Source organism: Emys orbicularis, chromosome 8 (genome assembly GCF_028017835.1).
Source record: "Emys orbicularis isolate rEmyOrb1 chromosome 8, rEmyOrb1.hap1, whole genome shotgun sequence".
Taxonomy (NCBI): Eukaryota; Metazoa; Chordata; order Testudines; family Emydidae; genus Emys; species Emys orbicularis.
Window position 1 is genome coordinate 20,046,122 of NC_088690.1, and position 21,629 is coordinate 20,067,750.

Sequence of the window (21,629 nt, forward strand, 5' to 3'; positions counted from 1 at the left end):
GAGATATGTAACCTATCACTTAAATTAGACTCTGTACCAGATGACTGTAGGGTAGCTAATGTAGTGCTGACTTTTTAAAAAAAGGCTCCAGAGGCAATCCTGGCTATTACAAGCGAGTAAGCCTAACTTAAGCACCAGGCAAAATGGTTGAAACTATAATAAAGAACAACACTGTCACCAATATAGGTGAACACAACATGTTGGGGAAGAGTCAACAGGGCTTTTTAAAAGGGAAATCATGCCTCACCAATCTACTAGAATTCTTTGAGGGGAGTCAACAAGCATGTTGTTAAGGGTGATCCTGTTGGGATAGTGTACTTCAACCTTCAGAAAGACTTTGACAAGGTCCCTCACCAAATGCTCTTAAGCAAAGTAAGCAGTCATGTGATAAGAGGGAAGGGTCCTCTCATGGATCAATAACTAGTTAAAAGATAGGAAACAAAGGGTAGGAATAAATGTTCAATTTTCAGAATGGAAAATGGCAAATAGTGGGGGTCTCCCAAGTATCTGTATTGGGACCAGTCCTATTCAACATATTTATAAATGATCTAGAAAAGGGGGTAAACAGTGATGTGGCAAAGTTTGCAGCCAATACAGTACAGTAACTCCTCACTTAACGTCGTCCCGGTTAACGTTGTTTTGTTATGTCGCTTATCTATTCGAGAACACGCTCATTTAAAGGTGCGCAATGCCATCGTTTGGCAGCCGCCTGCTTTGTCCACTGCTTGCTGGAAGAGCAGCCCGTTGGAGCTAGCTGGTGGGGGCTTGGAACCAGGGTGGGCTGGCAGCCCCCTATCAGCTCCCCTAAATTCCCTGTGCGGCAGCCGCCTAGCAGGCTATCAAGTGCTGGGCAGTTCAAGTGTCGTCGTCCCCCCCACACACACACACACACTGCCATGTGCTGCTCCTGCCCTCTGCCTTGGAGCCACTCCGAGGCGCCTCCTGCTTGCTGTGCAGAAGGTGGGGGAGGGGGAAGAGGGGTGCTGATGTCAGGGTGTTCCTCCTCCCCCCACTCCTGTACCCCATCCACAGAGTGTGTGTGTGGGGGGGGGGAACGGGTCACGACAGGACTCAGGATGGAGGGAGCTTGCTGGCAGCAGTTGCTGTCTCAACTTACTGATGTATTTTAAAAGGCAGTGTACTTAGAGTGGGGTCAGCGTACTTAAAGGGGCAATGCGCATCTCTCTCTTTCTCTCACACACATGGTGTGTGGCTCTCTTACACTCACGCACCACCCGGCACTTTGGAAAGTGGAGGGAGTGGTGCGCTCCAGTGGGATAGCGTGGGTTTATCATCACGTTCAGTTTCCGCAGGGAATGTTTGGAGCCACTGCCATGCATCTATTGTCTCCTCCCTGCATTTGTGCTGCCTTGTAGAGTGTGAGGCTACATTAACAACAATGTGTTAACCCTTGAGGGCTCAGCTAAGTGTTAGTTCATCATTTATCAGCAAGGCATTCCCTGGGAAATATCCCACCCTCTGACTCCACCAAGCTTCACAATCATCATTGCTGTGTACAGTATTAAATTGTTTAAAACTTATACTGTGTTTGTGTGTGTGTGTATATATAATTTATATATATAATATGTCTTTTATCTGGCAAAAAAAATTTCCCTGGAACCTAGTCTCCCCCCCCCCCCCCTTTAAATTAATTCTTATGGGGAAATTGGATTTGCTTAACATCATTTCGCTTAAAGTAGCATTTTTCAGGAACATAACTACAACGTTAAGCGAGGCGTTACTGTATTACTCAAGATAAGTCCAAAGCAGACTGCAAAGAGTTACAAAGGGATCTCACAAAACTGGTGACTGGGCAACAAAATAGCAGATGAAATTGAGTGTTGATGAGTGCAAAGTAATGCACATTGGAAAACATAATCCCAATTATACATACAAAATAATGGGGTCTAAATTAGCTGTTACCATTCAAGAAAGACCTCTTCGAGTCATCGTGGATAGTTCTGTGAAAACATCTGCTTGATGTGCAGCAGCAGTCAAGAAATCTAGCAGTGTTAGGAATCATTAGGAAAGGGATAGATAAGACAGAAACTATTATAGTGCCACAACATAAATCCATGGTATGTCCATACCTTGATTACTGCATACAGTTCTGGTCATCCCGTCTGAAAAAAACATATTAGAATTGGAAAAGTTGCAAAGAAAGAGCAAAAATAATTAGCATATGGAACTGCTTCCATATGAGAAGAGATTAAAAAGACTGGGACTGGTTAACATAGAAAAGCAACAACTAAGGGGGGGGACGTGGCAGAAGTTTATAAAATCATGAATGTTGTGGAGAAAGTGAATAGGAAAGTGTTATTTACCCCTTCATACACCAAAAGAACAAGGGGGTTACCCCCTGAAATTAACGGGCAGCAGGTTTAAAACAAACAAAAAGTAGTATTCACACAATGCACAACCTGTGAAACTTGTTACTAGGGGATGTTATGAACGCCACAAGTATAATTGAGTTCAAAAAAAGAACTAGATAAGTTAATGGAGGATAGGTTCATCAATGGCTACTAGACAAAAGGATCAGGGATGCAACCCCATGCTTTGGGTGTCCCTAAATCTCTCACTGCGAGAAGCTGGAACTGGGCAATGGGGTTGAATCACTCTATAATTGCCATGTTTTATTCATTCTCTAAAACATCTGGCACAGGCCTCTGTCAGAAGACAGGATATGGGCTAGATGGACCATTAGTCTGACCCAGGATGACCGTTCTTAGGTGACTAAAATAGACTGTAATAGCTCCATTGAAATAAATATTTGTATGTTCACTATCTTTTTTTGGTATGTATATGTTAATATAGTGAATCCTGCTGGCCACAATAGCCCCCAGAAACACACCTCCAAATCTTTTTGACCATTATAGTAGGATGCAGTTTAAGAGAAGGGCAAAAATATTCAGGTAACTTTACTTGTGCACATCTGTAGTTCTAACACAAAACATTGGTCAAGTAAACTAACATTTTTAGCTAGTCCTTTTTTAAATATTAGTATTTCACATTTGGAAAAATTGCTAATCTGAAAGCAGCTTTCTTTCCGAGTTGCATTAGAAGGTTTATTTCAATGCAATTTACGTTGGGGGAAGGGGGATGCTGGAAATGCCTTTTGCAGGTCATGGGCTGCTAAAGTGAGTCAGTATGGAGATTTAACCTATATAGAGCCTCTATAATAAAAGGTCTTTGCTGAAGTATAGACTTTTTTATATTCCAGAATTCTAAAATATTGTTTGCAGTATAATGTCAATACAATTCCCTGTTTTTCTGACAAACTAGCATTACACTAGTGCTCGGGCAGGACCAGATGGCTTTTAAGAAAACTTTCAAACTTCTCCCAGTTTTGGGTCACAGATTGATATCTAATAGTTTGTCTCCTTCCTAAGCTTTACGTGAACTTCCTGTTGCAGTTTCTTCTTTTTCTTTTTTGAAGGGGGAAAAAAAAAGTTTTTAGTATTTTATCTAAATATAATTAGGGCTTTTTTGTGATGTACTACTTATGATTTGGGAGATGGGGGCTATTTAACTTGGTTTCAGAATTGCTGTATTTTATACTCTCAGGAACTCAATTATTGCTTCACAAAATGGGGAATTCTTCCCATTAGGTTAAATATAGCAAGGCTGGAAGTATAAAGAAGGAAATGAATCTTGTTTGTCGTTTTAAACCCACTTAGAATGGCTAAGATGTTTCTGATATATTGGTGAAAAAGTGACTGTCAATTCACTGCTTATTTATAATTGTTTGTATCAGATCAGCTATTGAATTCACCTTCTATGTTTGTTTGTACAGACTTAATATGGAAAAACTAATTTATTTTTTTCTTTGTAGCCTTCTCTTCAGTCTTCAAGCCCAGGTAAAAATTTTAATGTAGTATTATGTTTGAGAGGGAGGGGAACACTTCAGTAAAATGCCAGTCATTACCTTCTATTTTTTTTAATATTATTGCTATTGGAATTAACAGTGCAAAGTTGAAATTAGAGGCATTGCATATTCCCAGTTACTACAGGTTTATCACTGTGGTATGGTTCTAATTTTTAATTAGGTTTGTTAATTGAATAATTAAATTGTTTTTAAATCTTAAAAATAATGTACACCTTTGAAAGTATCTTTCCTATGCATCTTATGTTGTCTTACGTAAACCATTAGACAGTGAAGATGACAGCTTCCAATTTGATTTTTAATCATTGTTATATTTTGGCATACTTTAATTATTTGTAGTGATTGTAATTCATTCTAGTTATTATATTTTATATTTGTCATTTAAAAGACACAAATAGGAATATGTATACTAACTGTATTTTTCATTTGCATACATCACAAAACCACCACACAATTTGACATAATTGGCAGCCTTTGATTAGTAGATGACCAGTACTGAAAGTGCAGAAATTTATGTGGGTCAAGATTAAGGTCAATTTACAGAGCATTGTCGTTTGCATAGCAGCTACTTGTATTATGTCTAGAACTTGACTAGTAGATAATACAAGACTAGTGACAGTTATATTTGTCCCATGTTTTCCATGCACGAAATTCACTCACATTAACAGGAAAACCAAAGGCTTTTTTTCACTGATCCTGCAGTACACTCTGTGGACTGTAATCAATAGGAGCATATTTGCTTCTATGGATTACTGAAAAAAAAAAAAGGAATTTCCATCACATCTCTTTTAAAAACTGGTTGATGTCTGATCTAATATGATTAACTCATTTCTGCTGGGCTTTTTAGTGTGCAGTGTTGTAATAAATACTGAGTGCTTGCTTTTTCACACTTGCTACTACAGTAACCAGTGTTAATTACACTGCTCTACAGCCAAAATGCTTCTGAAATAAATGTAGTCAAATTTTACTAATTCTGGGTCACTGAGAACGAAAATGACGCTTAAAATTGTTGATTGGCTCTAGTTTTCAAGATATGCTATTGGGTCAGTATATACGACCCTTGACTTGGGAATGGCGGAGGATAAGTGAGTTATAAAGGGAAGGGATCTCAATTTAAACCAGAAATGACTAAAATACATCTTTGACTGGATCTATGAATAAATCTATGACTGGGTTTGGACAGTACTTGCTTTTTAGGCAAAACAATGAATGATGCAATCTGAAGCTGGTATTGCGTCATACATGATATGAATTGCATCATGTTATTCCTAGAAGTTATGGATGATGCAATCATAACGAAGCTTACATCACTCTGCTGAACAAATTGCCGTATATCAGCTCTAGAAATCATACAGTGTCGTGCTCTCTTATTTGTCGGTGTTTGATTTTGCAAAGGGACACATTTCTGTTTAGCCAAAGTGAGCAGAGATGCCTCGTACTTGTGTGAACAGTGCAGATAACTTCTGCTATGTTTGTGGTGAAGTGACTTTTGCATCACAAAAGCGCAGTATAACCACTATGGTTAAGAAAGCCTATCACCTTTATTTTGGCTGCAAAATTGGAGATCAGAACAAGAGGTGGGCCCCACACATATGCTGCAACACTTGTGCAACAAATCTTCGCCAGTGGTTGAACAGGAAAAGGAAATCTATGCCTTTTGCAGTGCCAATGATTTGGAGAGAGCCAACAGATCATACCAGCAATTGTTACTTCTGCATGGTGCCTCCAGTTGGGAAAGGTGTGTCAAAGAAGAAAAAGTGGACTGTGCATTATCCAAACATTCCATCAGCTATACACCCAGTACCCCACGGAGAAGGACTGCTGGTTCCTGATGCACCAGAATCATTCTCACTTGAGTCAGACGAGGAAGAGGATGAAACTTCTGGTCCTGAACCATCAATGTCACAGGACCCACATTTTCTCCCATCCTCCTCCTCTGAAACACACCTCATAACACAAGGTGAACTGAATGACCTTGTCAGGGATTTGGAACTACCCAAGAGTAAAGCAGAGCTGTTGGGCTCCAGACTACAGCAGTGGAATCTCCTGGCAGGTGATGTTAGGGTTTCCATGTTCCGTGACCGTCAAAAGGATCTTGTCCCATTCTTCTTCATGGAAGGTGATCTTGTAGCCTGCAACAACATCGATGGTGTGATGGCAGCCCTCAACATCGTTCACGATCCAAATGAGTGGAGACCGTTCATTGATTCATCGAAGACGAGTCTTAAAGCTGTTTTACTGCATAATGGCAATGTTTTGCCATCAATTCCAGTTGGTCATGCAGTCCATATGAAGGAAACCTAGGACAACATGAAACAACTTTTGAGGTGCATAAACTATGACCAACATCAGTGGCAGCTTTGTGGTGATTTGAAGGTTGTTGCTCTCTTGCTTGGTCTGCAGACTGGATACACAAAGTACTGCTGTTTTCTCTGCGAATGGGATAGTCGTGCAAGAGATTCCCACTACATCAAGAAAGATTGGCCACTCCGACAGTCATTGGAGCCTGGGAGGAAAAGTGTTCAGCATCCACCACTTGTTGAATCAAGGAAGATTTTGTTACCACCCTTACACATCAAGCTGGGTCTGATGAAGAACTTTGTCAAGGCCATTGACAAAACACAAGCAGCTTTCAAGTACCTCCGTGGAAAATTTCCAAGGTTAAGTGAAGCTAAGACAAAGGAAGGTGTCTTTCTTGGTCCTCAGATTCGTGAACTTCTTCGAGATGATGCATTTGACCATGCACTGCGTGGCAAGGAAAAGACGGCATGGAAAGCCTTCCAGTTAGTGGCAATAAATTTTCTCGGAAACAACAAGGCAGACAACTACAGGTTGTTGGTGGAAAACCTCCTCAAGGCATACAAAAGCCTTGGTTGCAACATGTCACTAAAGATACATTTTTTGCACTCTCATCTAGATTTTTTTTCCACCGAACTGCGGAGCAGTGAGCGACGAGCACGGCGAGCGATTTCACCAGGACATTGTAACAATGGAGAAACGCTATCAGGGCAAATGGAGCCCATCAATGCTTGCAGACTATTGCTGGACAGTGACAAGAGATGCTCCATTTAATGAATACAAGAGACAAGCCAAGAAGCGCCGAGTAGACACTGAATAGGACTAAACTATGTACATAATAGTTTTTTGCCCTTTGTTTCATAATAAATTTTATTTATATAACCCTTTTGCTGATTTTTAAAGTGCTACATAAACAGGACAGGTGAAATATTATCATGTAAAGCAACCATAAACACATGAAAAGACCTAGGTTTACAATTTATGATTAAAACTCTACTATCTACACAATATACATAGACATAAAATATAAAAACTTAAATATCTTAGAAACAGTAGCCAATCAGTTGTTTTAATTGTCATATTTGAATTCAGCACATCAAAATACATAATAAATAGCACATTTTATCTCTGAAGCAGACGACTTCTCAAAAATTGTAGACCAGTGTTATATAACACTTTGTCCAAGATGATTGCCCTTGTCAAGATTAACATCCTAGTAGTTTAAATGCAAGCCTTCCAACATTAGCAGCTTCACTTTTTTCTTGGACTACCTTGTCTTGAACAGTTATACCATTTAACTATGTTTAGCAATAAAAGCAGTACAAACCCCTAGTGTAGATGCAGTTATATCAGTATAAGGCCTTTTTTACTTCTATAACTATATCCACGCTAGGGGCTGTACTGGTATAGTTATTTCAGCAAAAAATCACACCTACATATACTGATGTTCCGTGAGAAACTGGAGTTTCTTTTAGAATTAGTGTCAGCGGATATTTTTGCTACTTTAGGTAATGAATATGCTGCTTTTGGTTATGAAATTATCTGTTCAGCAAATAGATGTTTTCTGCAAATTATGGGGAGATCATTTCAAATGAAAGCCAGACTCTGCTCTGGTGCAAGTCCTACAAAAGATCAGGTTTTGGCGTTGGAAGCTACTGCATCAACAAAAGCAATCAAATCTTTAATTTTTAAGATTTTACAGAGCATCATTGTTCAGTAGTGTTCTTTCATGTAGTGAAAATACCAAACAAAATAATTCAGTACATTATGTAATTGTATAGCAGCATGCATGACTACCTAATAGTGTCAGGTACTATAAAAAGTTGGAAATGTTTATTAAAATAAGTGATTTTTCCATTTTCCTTTAACATGCAAATTCATGTTTTAAACAGTTTTTTTTCTTGGAGATCTCTTAATGTCTTTCTGTGATGTAAATTGTCACCGGCAGTGACTTCATAACCTGAAGACGTTTACTAAGCTTCCCATTGCAAAGTAGATGCTAAATTTCACTGTTAATATCCCTGGACTACAACATATTTGAAAACTTAAATATTGCTAAAACTCATTTAATGATAGTTGATTCACTTTATATTTTTAAATGGATTTATAAACATTAATGCTCATAACACCACTGTGAGCTACATATTCTCACTTTTTACAGATTTGGAAACTGAAACACAGATGAAGTTACTTGCCCAAGGCAAGTAGTTAGAAGTGCTGGGATTATAAATCAATAGTTCGTGGGTTTCAGCATTGTGCTCAGTCTGTTAGCAGTCTGCCTTTCATTTATTTTTTCACTTATTACTGCTAATTGTTACTATATCTAGTCTATTTTTGTACAAAGAATCATGCGAAAGGGGGGGGGAAACAAAAAATAGGTAGAAAATTGCCTGAATGCCAAGGTCTTGTCCAAGTGTGCAAAGTCTTAAAACTTCCTTCTAATCTTTCAGTTTTAAGAATGGTACCTTCTAAGAAGCCAAGAAAATTCCCTTCATGTACATCATGGTCAATATTTGTAGTAATTTACCCAGTGTAGAACTCTGGTGCAGGCTGTTGAATATCTCAGCTTTTGAAGACACCAACCCCTAAATTATCAGTTGTATAGAGATTAAGCTGAGGGCTGTGTGTAGCAGCAGTTGGTGTCATGCAACTGTGCAGTACTTTGAAAACTGAAGTCAAACCCTCACCTTTGATTCTTTCCATAGCTTTTGACCATCTAAACAGAGTATGAACCTCTCCTTTGAATAAATAGGACAGTTGAATTCTTTAAAACTTCAGACTTTGCAAACATCTTTCGTGTCTAGATTTTATTTTAGTTTAGTTACTGTTGAAATTTTTATTCATACCAAGTAGGGCTGTCGATTAATCGCAATTAACTCAAAAATTAATCGTGATTTAAAAAAATTAATTGCGATTAATTGCAGTTTTAATTGCACTGTTAAATAATAGAATACCAATTGAAATTTAAATATTTGGATGTTTTTCTACATTTCCAAACATATTGATTTCAATTACAACACAGAATACAAAGTGTATAGTGCTCACTTTATGTTATTTTTTATTATAAATATTTGCACTGTAAAAATGATAAAATAAATAGTATTTTTCAGTTCACCTCATACAAGTACTGTAGTGCAATTGAAAATGTAGAAAAATCCAAAAATATTTAAATAAATGGTATTCTATTATTGTTTAACAGTGCAATTAATCGCGATTAATTTTTGTAATCGCTTGACAGCCCTAATACCAAGCTAACTCCTTAAACCCATGATGTGATTGATCAAATTCTTTTCAAATTTTTTATACTAGGAGGTTCAGCAACATCTGATGACCATGAATTTGACCCGTCAGCTGATATGCTGGTTCATGATTTTGATGATGAACGGACATTAGAAGAGGAGGAAATGATGGAAGGAGAAACAAACTTCAGTTCTGAAATAGAGGATCTTACAAGGGTAAATGGCACTTATGGGTTATAAAACAAAAATATTATTTTATGCAAGATGGTTTCATTTTGTTGGATTTTGATCACAAATACATTGGCGAACAAATAAATCCTAGGAATGGTGACCTGTTGAGGTACTTTGCAATTAAAAAATCTGTAGCAAAGAAGCTGATATTTATATAATAGACTGCAATGCTTGTTGAGGTATAGTTTTTTTGTTTATACCTATTGGTGTAGATGTCATATTTTAGACCTATCATAAACGAAGTGCTCTAGCTAAATGTTTGTTTTACATAAATTGATTATTCCCTGTTCATTTGATTAGTACAGTTTCAAATTTCTGTAAATAAACTCCTTCGTCCCATAACTTTTTTTTAATTTTACATTTTAAATTCTTTGTACAAACATTCATCCTCATACCACTCCTGTGATGAAATAAGTAGTATTCGCCCCATTCTGTAGGTGGGGAAACTGAGACAGGGATTAAGCAATTTGCCCAAGGCCACATCATGAGTTGTCAGCAGAGCTGAGATTAGAACGCCAATTAATGATGACTACGCATACATCTTAAAATGTGTACTGAAAATAATTGCGTTCTAAGATTTATTTTTTTTATCTTGGACTCTTGCTGTCATTTAAATACTGCTTTAAGTGGGCTCTTGGGGGATATGAACTTGGCAGAATTTTGACTTCAGTTGCATCTGGTTATTCAGTCAGGAACAATACTTTGTGGTTTAAGGATGTTCATAATGAATTCTAAACTAGTTTAAATGTAGTCTGTGATTTCATTGGTTGAAAGGCTTTCAGCACATGTAATTATCTTGAAATTTATATCTAAAGTACAATTTTCTTCAACTACAGTAAATCACTACCAGTTCAACTTTAAAAAGCTATTTAGCATGTTTAATCTTTAGTAACAATAACGAATGGTCACTTACATTTGTAATTGCAGGTTTGATATTAAAGATGAAAATGAAGTTAAGTAAATCAGTTTATTACAAATTTGGAGACACTTTGTCTAGAAAGGGTGAATTCTGGGAAATAAGATTCCTCAAGTATGTAGAGAGAGCTTTCAATACAATTGCTTTCCTTCCTTATATTTTATATAACTTTTTCAAGGGTCAGTTTGGTGGTATAGTTGTGTACTACCTTGTGATGCCATGGCAATGATCAAAGGTCAGGACCAGAGTTTGTTCCTTGGCAGGAGTTGGAAACTATGGTGGGTCTCCATGTTTTGGCTTTCTGCTGAGCAAGACAATGAGCAGTGTTGCTGTTTAGATCTAGGAGGGAGCCATGTGCTACCCCTCTGTAGAGGAAGGGTGTTTATAAATTGGCCCTGTATTCCACTGTACAGTTATCAGCCTGTTGTGAATGGATCCTTGGATCCAAGCCAACTAGGTCTGGGCAGAATTTAGTCACTGGTTCTAGCTCTGGAACACTCTTCCTGGGCTCAGATCTCTTGTCTGACACCCTTCCTTGAGATGTGGAATGCCACCATCCAGCTCCTGTATATCCTGAAACCAGTGTCAGACCTCCCAAGTCACATGCTCCATGAGTTCCACCTAGGTTGTGGGCACTCCGGGCTTACTAGTTTAACCCCTTCAGAGACCGTGTAGTAGGAAAGAAAGGAACACAAGTTTAGCAAAGGAATTGCTTAACCATAGTGACTTTACTTTTAAAGCATTCAAGAGTTATAGATCTTTGAAAATAACAAAAAGTCCAGAGACATACCATCCCCTAGTCTGAGCTCACCCCTATTTATGAGTACATGGTTTGTCAGCATTTCAGGCTGGGCAGTCTCTCTTGAAGTTCACATGTGGTGGTGGTTGGCCCCCTATGGAGAGTATACCCTCCGTGGCCTTAAACAGGGCCTCAGACTCTGTGCCACGTGCTCACAATAAGAAGCTCCAGATCTAACTGTCATGTTTCTGTTCTCCCGCCCACTCTACCTTTGTAGGCCCCTGTGTAGGAAAAAAACAACATTGTTTCATGGGGGTGGGCCAGTAGCTGAGAAATGAAGTGATGGCCCTAGATTGCAGTCTTGATGGTTCTCAGTTATAGTCCCTTCAAGGTGTCATACATCTTTCCTGGGCAGGGTAGCTCTCTGGGATACAATAACTGCCCTGGGGAAAGTTCAGACTTGTGCAGTTACAGTGCTTATATTTCTACAAATAGGACAACATAGAGATCATAATTTGATACCCACCTTGTCACAAATGGTTGCTAGAACCCGAAGCTTTTTGGAGTGTAATGGGGTAAGGCAGGCTCAGAGAATCCACCTATGTAAAGAGAGATAAGGTGGGTGAGGTAATATCTTTCACTGGACTACTATTGGTGAGAGAGACAAGCTTTCAAGCTATACAGAGTTCTTCAAAAGAAGAAAGAATATGTAAAAAATTTGCCACCTTACTTAACCAATCTGCTGCTTGTGTCCTGTCTACTGGCTTCATGATAAAATATATTTTTACCTTTTGCTTTTTGGGAGCACTGTAATGCTAAGGGATTGTCAGCTGGATTCCTTGCTTCTTTGGGTACGTCCAGACTACCCGCTGTATCAGCGGGTAGCGATCGATTTATCGGGGATCGATATATCGTGTCTCGTTAAGACACGTGATATATCGATTCCCCGAACGCGCTCCCCGTCGACTCCGGAATTCCACCGGAGTGAGCGGCGGTAGCGGAGTCGACGGGGGAGCCGCGGCCGTCGATCCCGCGCCGTGAGGACCCAAGGTAAATCAGTCTAAGATACTTCGACTTCAGCTACGCTATTCACGTAGCTGAAGTTGCGTATCTTAGATCGATATCCCTCCCTGCCCCCCCCCCCCCCCGTGTAGAAGTTGGAAGTTCCAATTACAGGGCAAACCAGATGCACTTGTGCATCACCATTTAAGGCAGTGAGGTTATATAGGTGTTAGAGGGTATAATTTGGCCAGCACTTCTTACTAATGGTTCAGGAGAATGAAAGATCCAATGTTGAATTTGCAGGGCTGACAGTTAATGTTTTGTATTAAACTGAACACAACTGTTGATTAAAAAAAATTAGGAGCCATATGTAGTCATCTTTCAGAGTAGAACCTCTTTTAAATATAAAGACCTAAAAATGGACAAATATTTTAAAGGGTTACTTTTAACTGTGCACATTTGTAGACAATTTTTAGTAGTTTTATTTTAAAAAGTAGTGCAACAATGTGCTCAATAGTATTTACCTCTTGCCCGTGATGAAGAGCTGAGTGGTATCTGTGTGAACAGTGACCTGCTAGTCAGTATTGTGCATAATTTGGGAATATGTATGTAAAATCAGGTTTAAATTCCTACACTGCTAGAAGTTGGAAGTCCTGCCATATGTCATTCAATAAGTAATTTTCCCCAGATTTGTAAGGCTTCCAATTTTTTCCCAGTGACCACATTTTCATGTTAGCTGAGATAGTCTTAACACATGCATTCCTCACATATTTGCCCATGCTAGATTACGTGTAAAATACATATCTTAAAAATGTGGAGAAGGTCTGTGTAACGTGAAATGTCTTTGTGGAAGTCAAAACTTTGCTTGGTGGATGTTATTCAGGAAGGTGAAATGCCAATTAATGAACTACTTAGCCTTTATGGCTATGATGGTACAGTCCCACTCCCAGAAGACGAAGATGACGACGATGAGGAGGAAGAGGAAGGAGAAGATGATGAAGATGTTGATAATGATGACAACAGTGGGTGTAGTGGAGAAAACAAAGTAAGTGACTGTATTAATTGGAAAAAATTTCCCATTCAGTTGTCTAGTACTATGTCCTGAAATTCTGAACTAGTTTGCATGCTCCTTCTAGTTTAGTCACTAATAGTTCATAAAAGCCCTACATGGACATACAAGATGCCAAACCACAGCAGAACATAAAAACAGCCATCCTGTGTCAGACCAGTGGTCCATCTACCCCAGTGTCCTGTCTTCTGACAGTGGCCAATGCCAGGTGCTTCAGAAGGAATGAACGGAACAGGCAGTCATTGAGTGATCCATCCCCTGTCATCCACTCCCAGCTTCTGGTAGTCAGAGGCTAGGGACACCCAGAGCATGGAGTTGCATCCCTGACCATCTTGGCTAATAGCCATTGATGGACCTATCCTCCATGAACTTATCTAGTTCTTTTCTGAACTCCATTATAATTTTGACCTTCACAACATCCCTTGACAATGAGTTTCACAGGTTGACTGTGCATTGTGTGAAGAAGTACTTCCTTTTGTGTGTGTTAAGCCTACTGCCTATTAATTTCATTGGGTGATCTCCAGTTCTTGTGTTATGTGAATGAGTAAATAACACTTTCTCCACACTAGTCACAATTTTATAGACCTTTATTATAGCCCCTCTAGTCATCTCTTTTCCAAGTTGAAAAGTCCCAGTCTTTTTATCTTTTCTCCTACTGAAGCTGTTCCATGCCCTTAATCATTTTTGTTGCCCTTCTCTGTACCTATTTCAATTCTAATGTGGGTGGGTTTTTTTTTGTTTTTTTTTTTTTTTTTGAGATGGGGTGACCAGAACTGCATATAGTATTCAGAGTATGGGCATAGCATGAATTTATATAGTGGCATTTTGATATTTTCTGTTTTATTATCTGCTCCTTTCCTCATGGTTCCTAATGTTCTGTTAGCTTTTTTTGATAGCCGCTGCACATTGAGCAGATGTTTTCAGAGAGCGATCAACAATGAGTCCAAGATTGTTGAGTGCTGACAGCTAATTTTTAGACCCTGTGATTTTGTATGTATAGTTCAGATTGTTTTCCAGTTTGCATTATTTTGCATTTATCAACATTTTGAATTTATCTGACATTTTGTTGCCTAGTCACCCAGTTTTGTGAGATCCCTTTGTAACTCTTCGCAGTCCGTTTTCAACTTAACTATCTTGAGTAATTTTGTATTGTCTGCAAATTTTGCCACCTTACTGTTTACCCCTTTTTCTGGATCATTTATAAATATGTGGAAAATCATTGGTCCCAGGACAGATCCCACTATTTACCTCTCTCCATTCTGACAATTGACCATTTATTCCTACCCTTTTTTTTTCTATCTTCTAACCAGTTACTGATCCATGAGAGGACCTTCCCACTTATTCTAAGCACTTACTTTGCTTAAGAGCATTTGGTGAGGGACCATGTCAAAGGCTTTCTGAAGGTCCAAGTACATTATATCACCCTTATCCATATGTCTGTTGACCAATTCTGGTAGATTGGTGAGGCATGATTTCCCTTTACGAAAGCCATGTTGACTCTTCCCCAACAAATCATGTTCATCTAGGCGTCTGATAATTCTGTTTTTTACTATAGTTTTAATCAATTTGCCTGGTATTGAAGTTCGGCTTACCAGCCTGAAATTGCCAGGATTGCTTCAGGAGCCTTTTTTTAAAAACAGGTGTTGCATTAACTATCCTCCAGTCATCTGGTACAGAAGCTGAAACAGAAATAGTTTGCACTATGTTGGGAGGCAAATCTATTATGAATACTTGCATGAATACTGCACTCTTAAACACTGCAGAATTGATTCCGAAAGGTCTCCAAATAGAAGTGTGGAAGAAGCAACAAATGGTACAGCCAATGGATCTTTGCGTAAGAGGTCCACATGGCCCAAACCTGAGTTCATTTTATCAGAGGACTGAATTAGGTGTTACTCCCCTCATCCCTCTTGCTTTATATCCAGTTGTAGTTGGTTAAGGATCAACTGCTAATGAGCTTTGGCCCTTTTACACATGTTGAACCATAACTGTTGTCTGCCAAGTTTCTTGCCGCTTCATCTAATACCTAGTCACTGTCAGATCCAGAATAAACTTGTCTAGATGGACCAGCAGTCTGACCCAGTCCAGCAATTTCTATTCTCCTATGAAAGGCACTTTTACTTGAACTTTGCTCACTTGTTCAGGAGTGAGCTCTAAACATCTTCTCAATCCCATAAACCCTTGGTGTATTTCATCTTTATAGCATCAATTCTGGATGCTATAGAGACAAATTATAAATTGCATATACTGTAGCGTTATATACAACAGGATCATAGTCTGCTTTAAAGCATAGTGTCTGACTCTTCTGAAAACAATGTATTTTATATACTTGAGCCTATCATTATGGATGTGATAATTCAGTAGTTATTTTATTGATGAGGTGTGGTACTGAAATAAAAAGTCATCCCATGATGGTGGCAGATTGCCTGAATTTCAGAAATTCAGGCAATTTTAAATCACTTTTGACTGACATATTAAAGACTGACGGTGATTGTTCCTGTATAATAAATAGTTAAAAATAAATGATCAAATATTTTGTGAGAATATATCATTATAATCATGGCCTCTTTAAAATGCAGTCCTATGAACTCTTAAGATAAACAAGCATCTTTTTAGAAGGCAGTTTTCTGCTTGCAGTTCTCCAGACCCTGCCTTTAACTATAGTTCTAATTATTCTGTTTTTGATTTCTTCTAGACTGTCATGACATAATTATAACTTGGCCATTGTTGGTGGCTTTTTAAAGCATATAATCTTACAGTATTACAGTTGTAATATAAAATCCTTTGTACGGTTAATACCAAAAGGATCAAGGGAGGTTAGGAAACTTAGTATGGATTGAAAAAAGAAAATATTGTCCTTAATATAAATGTACTGTTTATTATAGCACTCACAACTGAGGATCTATCTCACCCATTTTATAGATATGGAAACTAAAGCATAGACAGGTTAAGTGACCTGCACAATAGGTGTAAGAGTAATGAGAGATAAATTATGGCCAGGATCACCTGTGCCTTTGAGGTTATTTAGCATTGTTGCTGTTTTGAGAAAGAAACCAATTTGCTATGATTTATGGATTCTATTAAGATCATGTGAAAGCAAATACAATTTAAATCAACATATCTCTGTCTAAATGAATATAATTTTCCAAAACAAACCGGATGGAACAATACAGTGATTAAATCTAAGGCTACAGTTGAGGTTGAATTGATTAATCAAGATATTAATAACATGAAATGGGATCTACAGTTGATCAAATGATCAAATCAACACAGTCAATCATATCAGGAGGTCAATGAAATACATGATGAATCTTTGGTCTACTTTTGATTCCTTTGGTCTAATTTCAGCTTTTAGGTTTAGTATGTGGATGAGGTGTTGGTGTCCTGTGATAAACAACAGGTCAAACTAGTTGATCTGGTGGTCCCTTCTGGTCACAAACTCTGACTCTAACCTTACACATAGTAACCCCGTACAGTCAAGGAGGCATAGTTTTTCTCAGCTTTTGAACTATTATTACACTCCTTCAAAGCACCATTGATTGAACGATGTACTCTATTTGCTCCCCTTCTGGCTAACTTATCTACTTTAATACAGTGGTGATCAGCAACTCATGATTCCCCTAGCGGGTTGAGTAATTTAATGCTGATACCTTTAAGAATGAAGGGTTACACTCTGTGATCTGTCACCTGCTTAGAATTTGAGTTGGTATCTAATTGTGTTATTTTTAATATAGATTTACTAGTGCTACTACTTAAACATCTACATGTTCACATATATTCACATGTTAGAAAGGTTAGCCCCCTTACCACAGCAAGAAATTAGTTACTACACAAACCACCAGTTCTCTAATTAAAAGGTTGCCTTTACTTTCGTCCAGACCTAAGGACATAAGCTAAGGACACAGCTGTTTTTTGAGATCCTGTAATGTAAATCCCATTTAAGATAAAGGAAATTAAAGTTTATACATGCTAGGCCACAGTACAGTAGGCCCGCTTGCCTTACTTGGGTGTTTGGCTGAGCAAAGAATAGAGCTCTTTAACACAAACTCTTACATGTTTGGTCTGTTCAACATACGAGTGAAATCCTAGCAGCAATTTTTAGTTAAAAGATTAAAATATGTTGTAAAATTCTAACTATACTTCTAAAAATAGGGCTATAGCAAAAATGGCTGAAACATGGCATTTGCTTACTTCTTAAGGAGCATTAGTGCCTTACGTCAACCTCAATTTTTTGTTAAAATCTATCAAAGTTCTGACCATTTGAAAATTGCATGCTGAATAGAGTCCCAACTCCACAAGCTCGTGTGTGGCTGGACCTTCTGTACCCTTGTCAGTATTCCATTAACACTTCCATGCCTTGTATCAATGGGGCTCTTGCCCACACGTATCAGTTTACAGGCTTGGAGCCTTTGGATGGAATGCACTGAGTACATGAGCAGCTCTTTAAAGCATGAAAGTTTGTTCTTGTGATTTAAAAGCTCCCCGGTAAAAATTGCAAAGTCTGTGCAAGTTGAATAACTCTGAGAGAAGAAATTTTTAAGGTATGGATATTGTACTTAAGGAAACAAACAAAGCCGTAGAAAACAAATTTGGGGGCGGAGGAGGTGTACTTAATGCAACGTAGAAGGTGAAAATTTAAAAGGAATGACATTAATTAAAAAATGAAAAGTTCCTATGGAACCATTGATTTGGCTGTATTGCATTTGGACTGTTTTTGATTTCCTGTTTACTTATGAAACTTGCAGCTTATATTCTGCTTTGTCATTAAAAGCATACAGGATGTGCACAATGTGTCTGAGATGTTGCAACAAATAAGTTTGAGCAAGTTGCATTAGTGATCTTCACCAAATGCATAAATCAATCCACTAACTCATTTTTTTTAACCCTTCTCATGTAACTTTCTTTAATTCTAATATCTCCCACTATGATGGTTTCATTTCTGTACAGCATCTGTTCTTTTAATATTTGATCTTTCTACCATTTTTACTTGACTCAGTGATGTTAGAATTGAAGTATGCTGATATATTCTTCTTGTGGGGTGAAATCTAATTATTGAAGGTTTTTATGATAACCTCACACCTTGAAGAGTAACTTTTTTTTGGCTACATCTACACTACAAGGTAGGGGTGTGATCCCAGCTCACATATACATACTTAGTGCAAGTATAAATAGCAGCATATCTGCAGTAGCATGGGCAACAGCACATTTTAGCTGTGCCAAGTAAATGCCCACATGGGGTTCAAGCAGGTTTATACTTGGCATGGCTGATCCATGCTGCCGCTGTCTGTGCTGCTGTGGCTATGCTACTATTTTTTACTCATGCCAGCTCTCTGTATGTGTATGCGAGCTGGGAATCTCATCCCTAGCTTGTAATGTAGATGTAGCCTTCCACGGGATTAGAAAGGATTATCCAGCGTTTCCTAATCCTGATATTAAAAGAACATCCAAAATTCTGGGGGAATGGTTTTAAAGATAGGGGTATACTTTAAGAGCAAGAGAGCGGTAAAGAACTCTATGCCTTTATAATTTCCAGTTTTTTTAGCTTATTGTGTATAACTTACTCCATCAAACATTTAAAAAAAACCTCACTACTTAATAGTAAAGGGAATTTGTACCATTCAGTGTTTGTCTGTAGGTTCACTGACACACTGAGTGCCCAGTATGAGAATTTTGTGAAAAGCTAGTGCTTCACATGAATAAGATTGTGAAATTGACTTATCCCTTGGTTCTGAGATCCACAAGCTGCATATCCTTACAAACAGTTTAACAAAAAATTAGGACTGTACACCCGGAATTGCTCCTAGCAAAACATAGAATCACTCAGTAATGGAAATCCAACATATCCCCATCCCTGCTCAAAGCCTGTTTAGGTATACGATAGTTCACGTAAGTGTGACAGTACTTATTGTTGCTCATGGTATAAATCTTTAACCCTAAATTTCCATGCTGGAAAAACTAGATACAGTGGTTAATTCTGGTTAGCTCATCTAAGACTTAATGTAAAACCTGACCTGCTTAAAATATTTTTTCAAAATCTATATCAGTGCTGTGTAATGCATCTAAACAATCTTTGTGGCTGTCCACAGCCAGTACCTGTCATTCGTAACACTACAACCTATACTTTATTATGTGTACAACATTTCTGGAAATATAAATAAAATGTTATTAAAAAAAAGAGCGATGATTATCTCAAATGCAGAAGGTGTAAATGGTCTCCTGTTTGCTTTATTGTATTTAAGGAGGAGACCATAAAGGATTCATCAGGTCAGGAGGATGAAACACAATCCTCCAATGATGACCCAGCACCATCTGTTGCTTCTCAAGATCCACAGGAGATAATTCACCCACGTCGATGTAAATATTTTGATGCAAGTATGTGCTGTTTAGTACTATGCACCATCATCTAAATTGTCATAACTTTATTAAGATCTAGAATTAATGAAATATTGAGTTACTAAAAAATCTAAGTCTTACAGCTTAAGTGTTTGTCAGATTTTTTCTTCTCCCACTGCTCTTCTTTATTATCAATTCACTTAAACATAGTTTTTTGTTGTCCACTCTCCTTAGCATATGATAAAGCCTCTCTCTTTTTTTACAAGTCATGGACTTTGTATATTTGTTTTATTAAAGGAAAAGTGTAGGATTAAATCTGGTGCACAATTTAAAAAGAAAAGCAAAACCTAAGGCCAATGGAAATGCTTTCAATAACTTCTTAACATTTCAGTGGAAACATAGTCCCCAGTCCTGCAAACAGGTCCACCTGGGCATGCCTCTACACCTCTGCAAAGCTCCCTTGCCATCCCCTTGGAGCCCCAGTGACGTCTTCCCATGTGGACCAGCTTGAAGGATCAGTGCAAATATTCCCTGCAGTGTTTGTAACCTTGTATTGCTCAACTGTAGCATTTCCCCAGCTGTGGTCTGTGGAGCACTGCTGATGGTCCAAGAAGAGTTGGCTGGCTGCAGGGGACTGGCTCACCACCTTATTTTCAATTGCTAATTCACCCTAAAAAGACCATAGAATATTTTGTTTTCTTATATAAATATTCCAAGTAAGCAATTGCTGTAGTTGCTACATGGAGACTAAATTATAAATGGGAGAGGTGCTGGTCCACAAGACTGTATCCATTAAGTTGTGGTCTACTCCATGAAAAACTTTTTGAGAACCCTTGTCTTAGTGAGTGAGAACTAGAAAATGAAATTGACAAGAAACAAAAGCAAAACTGCTTATTTTTTTTGGTCTAATCTCAGTAATAGAAAAATGAATAAAAATCTAAAATAGATTTAAAAAATTATTTCAGGTTTTAATAAACTGCGGTGGGGATAGCAATACAGAAGGAAATTTGCTTTTAAAATATTTATCTTGACGACGTCATTTTCAGTGCTACCATTTCCCTGCTCCATACTTCCACTCTTCGTTCATGTGTCTGTTTCTTAGATGTGCTTAAAATTCACTCTTGCAGCCACTTAGAACTGCTGATCTAGTGTTATGTAACCCTCCCCTTACCCTCACTGCTATTGTAATACCTCTTATCTGGGTCTCAAACCTGCATTCTCCTAACGAATAGCATCTGGTATTACCAGCCAAGTCATTTGGACAACCAAATATTTCACTGTGTGGGGTAGCCGTTTATGCCAGAGGAAGGTAAAATGCATCATTCCCGGTACACCTCTACCCCGATAGAACGCGACCAGATTATAACACAAATTCGGATATAACGTGGTAAAGCAGCGGGGAGCCCCGGGCCCTTTAAAGCGCCACCCGAGCCCCGCTGCTTTACCACGTTATATCCGAATTCGTGTGGAGCCCAAGGCCCTTTAAATCATTGCCCGGCTGCCGGAGCCCCGGGGCTCCGGCACGTGCTCCAGTGGTGATTTAAAGGGCCAGAGGCTCTGGCCACTGCGGGGAGCCCCGGCCCCTTTAAATCTCCGCCCGAGCCCCGCTGCCAGAGCTCCGGCGGTGATTTAAAGGGCCCGGGGCTCCCCACAGCAGCTGGAGCACTGGGCCCTTTAAATCACCGTCCGAGCCCGGCTGCCAGAGCCCCAGTGGGGATTTAAAGGGCCAGAGGCTCCGGCCGCTGTGCGGAGCACCGGGCCCTTTAAACCACCGCCAGGGAAGCCGGTCCAGTCTAGCACGACGTACCGGCCCAACCCCGATATAACACGGTCTCACCTATAAGGCGGTGAGATTTTTTTTGGCTCCCGAGGACCGCGTTATATCGGGGTAGAGGTGTATTTGGAGTCTTAGACCTATA

The 21,629-nt window shown here is 38.7% G+C and overlaps 1 protein-coding gene across 4 annotated transcripts in view; it reads left to right on the forward strand.

Annotated features, from left to right (window-relative positions):
* The window catches only part of MIER1 (MIER1 transcriptional regulator), a 54,612-nt gene that overhangs the window by 16,776 nt on the left and 16,207 nt on the right, over positions 1–21,629 (forward strand). For 2 of the 4 annotated variants that reach the window (XM_065408954.1, XM_065408956.1), the window contains exons 2-5: positions 3,833–3,857; positions 9,491–9,636; positions 13,192–13,353; positions 19,617–19,749. In XM_065408954.1, the coding sequence (XP_065265026.1) occupies positions 3,833–3,857; positions 9,491–9,636; positions 13,192–13,353; positions 19,617–19,749 (466 nt within the window). Of the gene's footprint in view, positions 1–3,832; positions 3,858–9,490; positions 9,637–10,584; positions 10,609–13,191; positions 13,354–19,616; positions 19,750–21,629 lie in introns of those variants that run through there. The other 2 variants (XM_065408955.1, XM_065408958.1) reach the window with 2 other exon arrangements.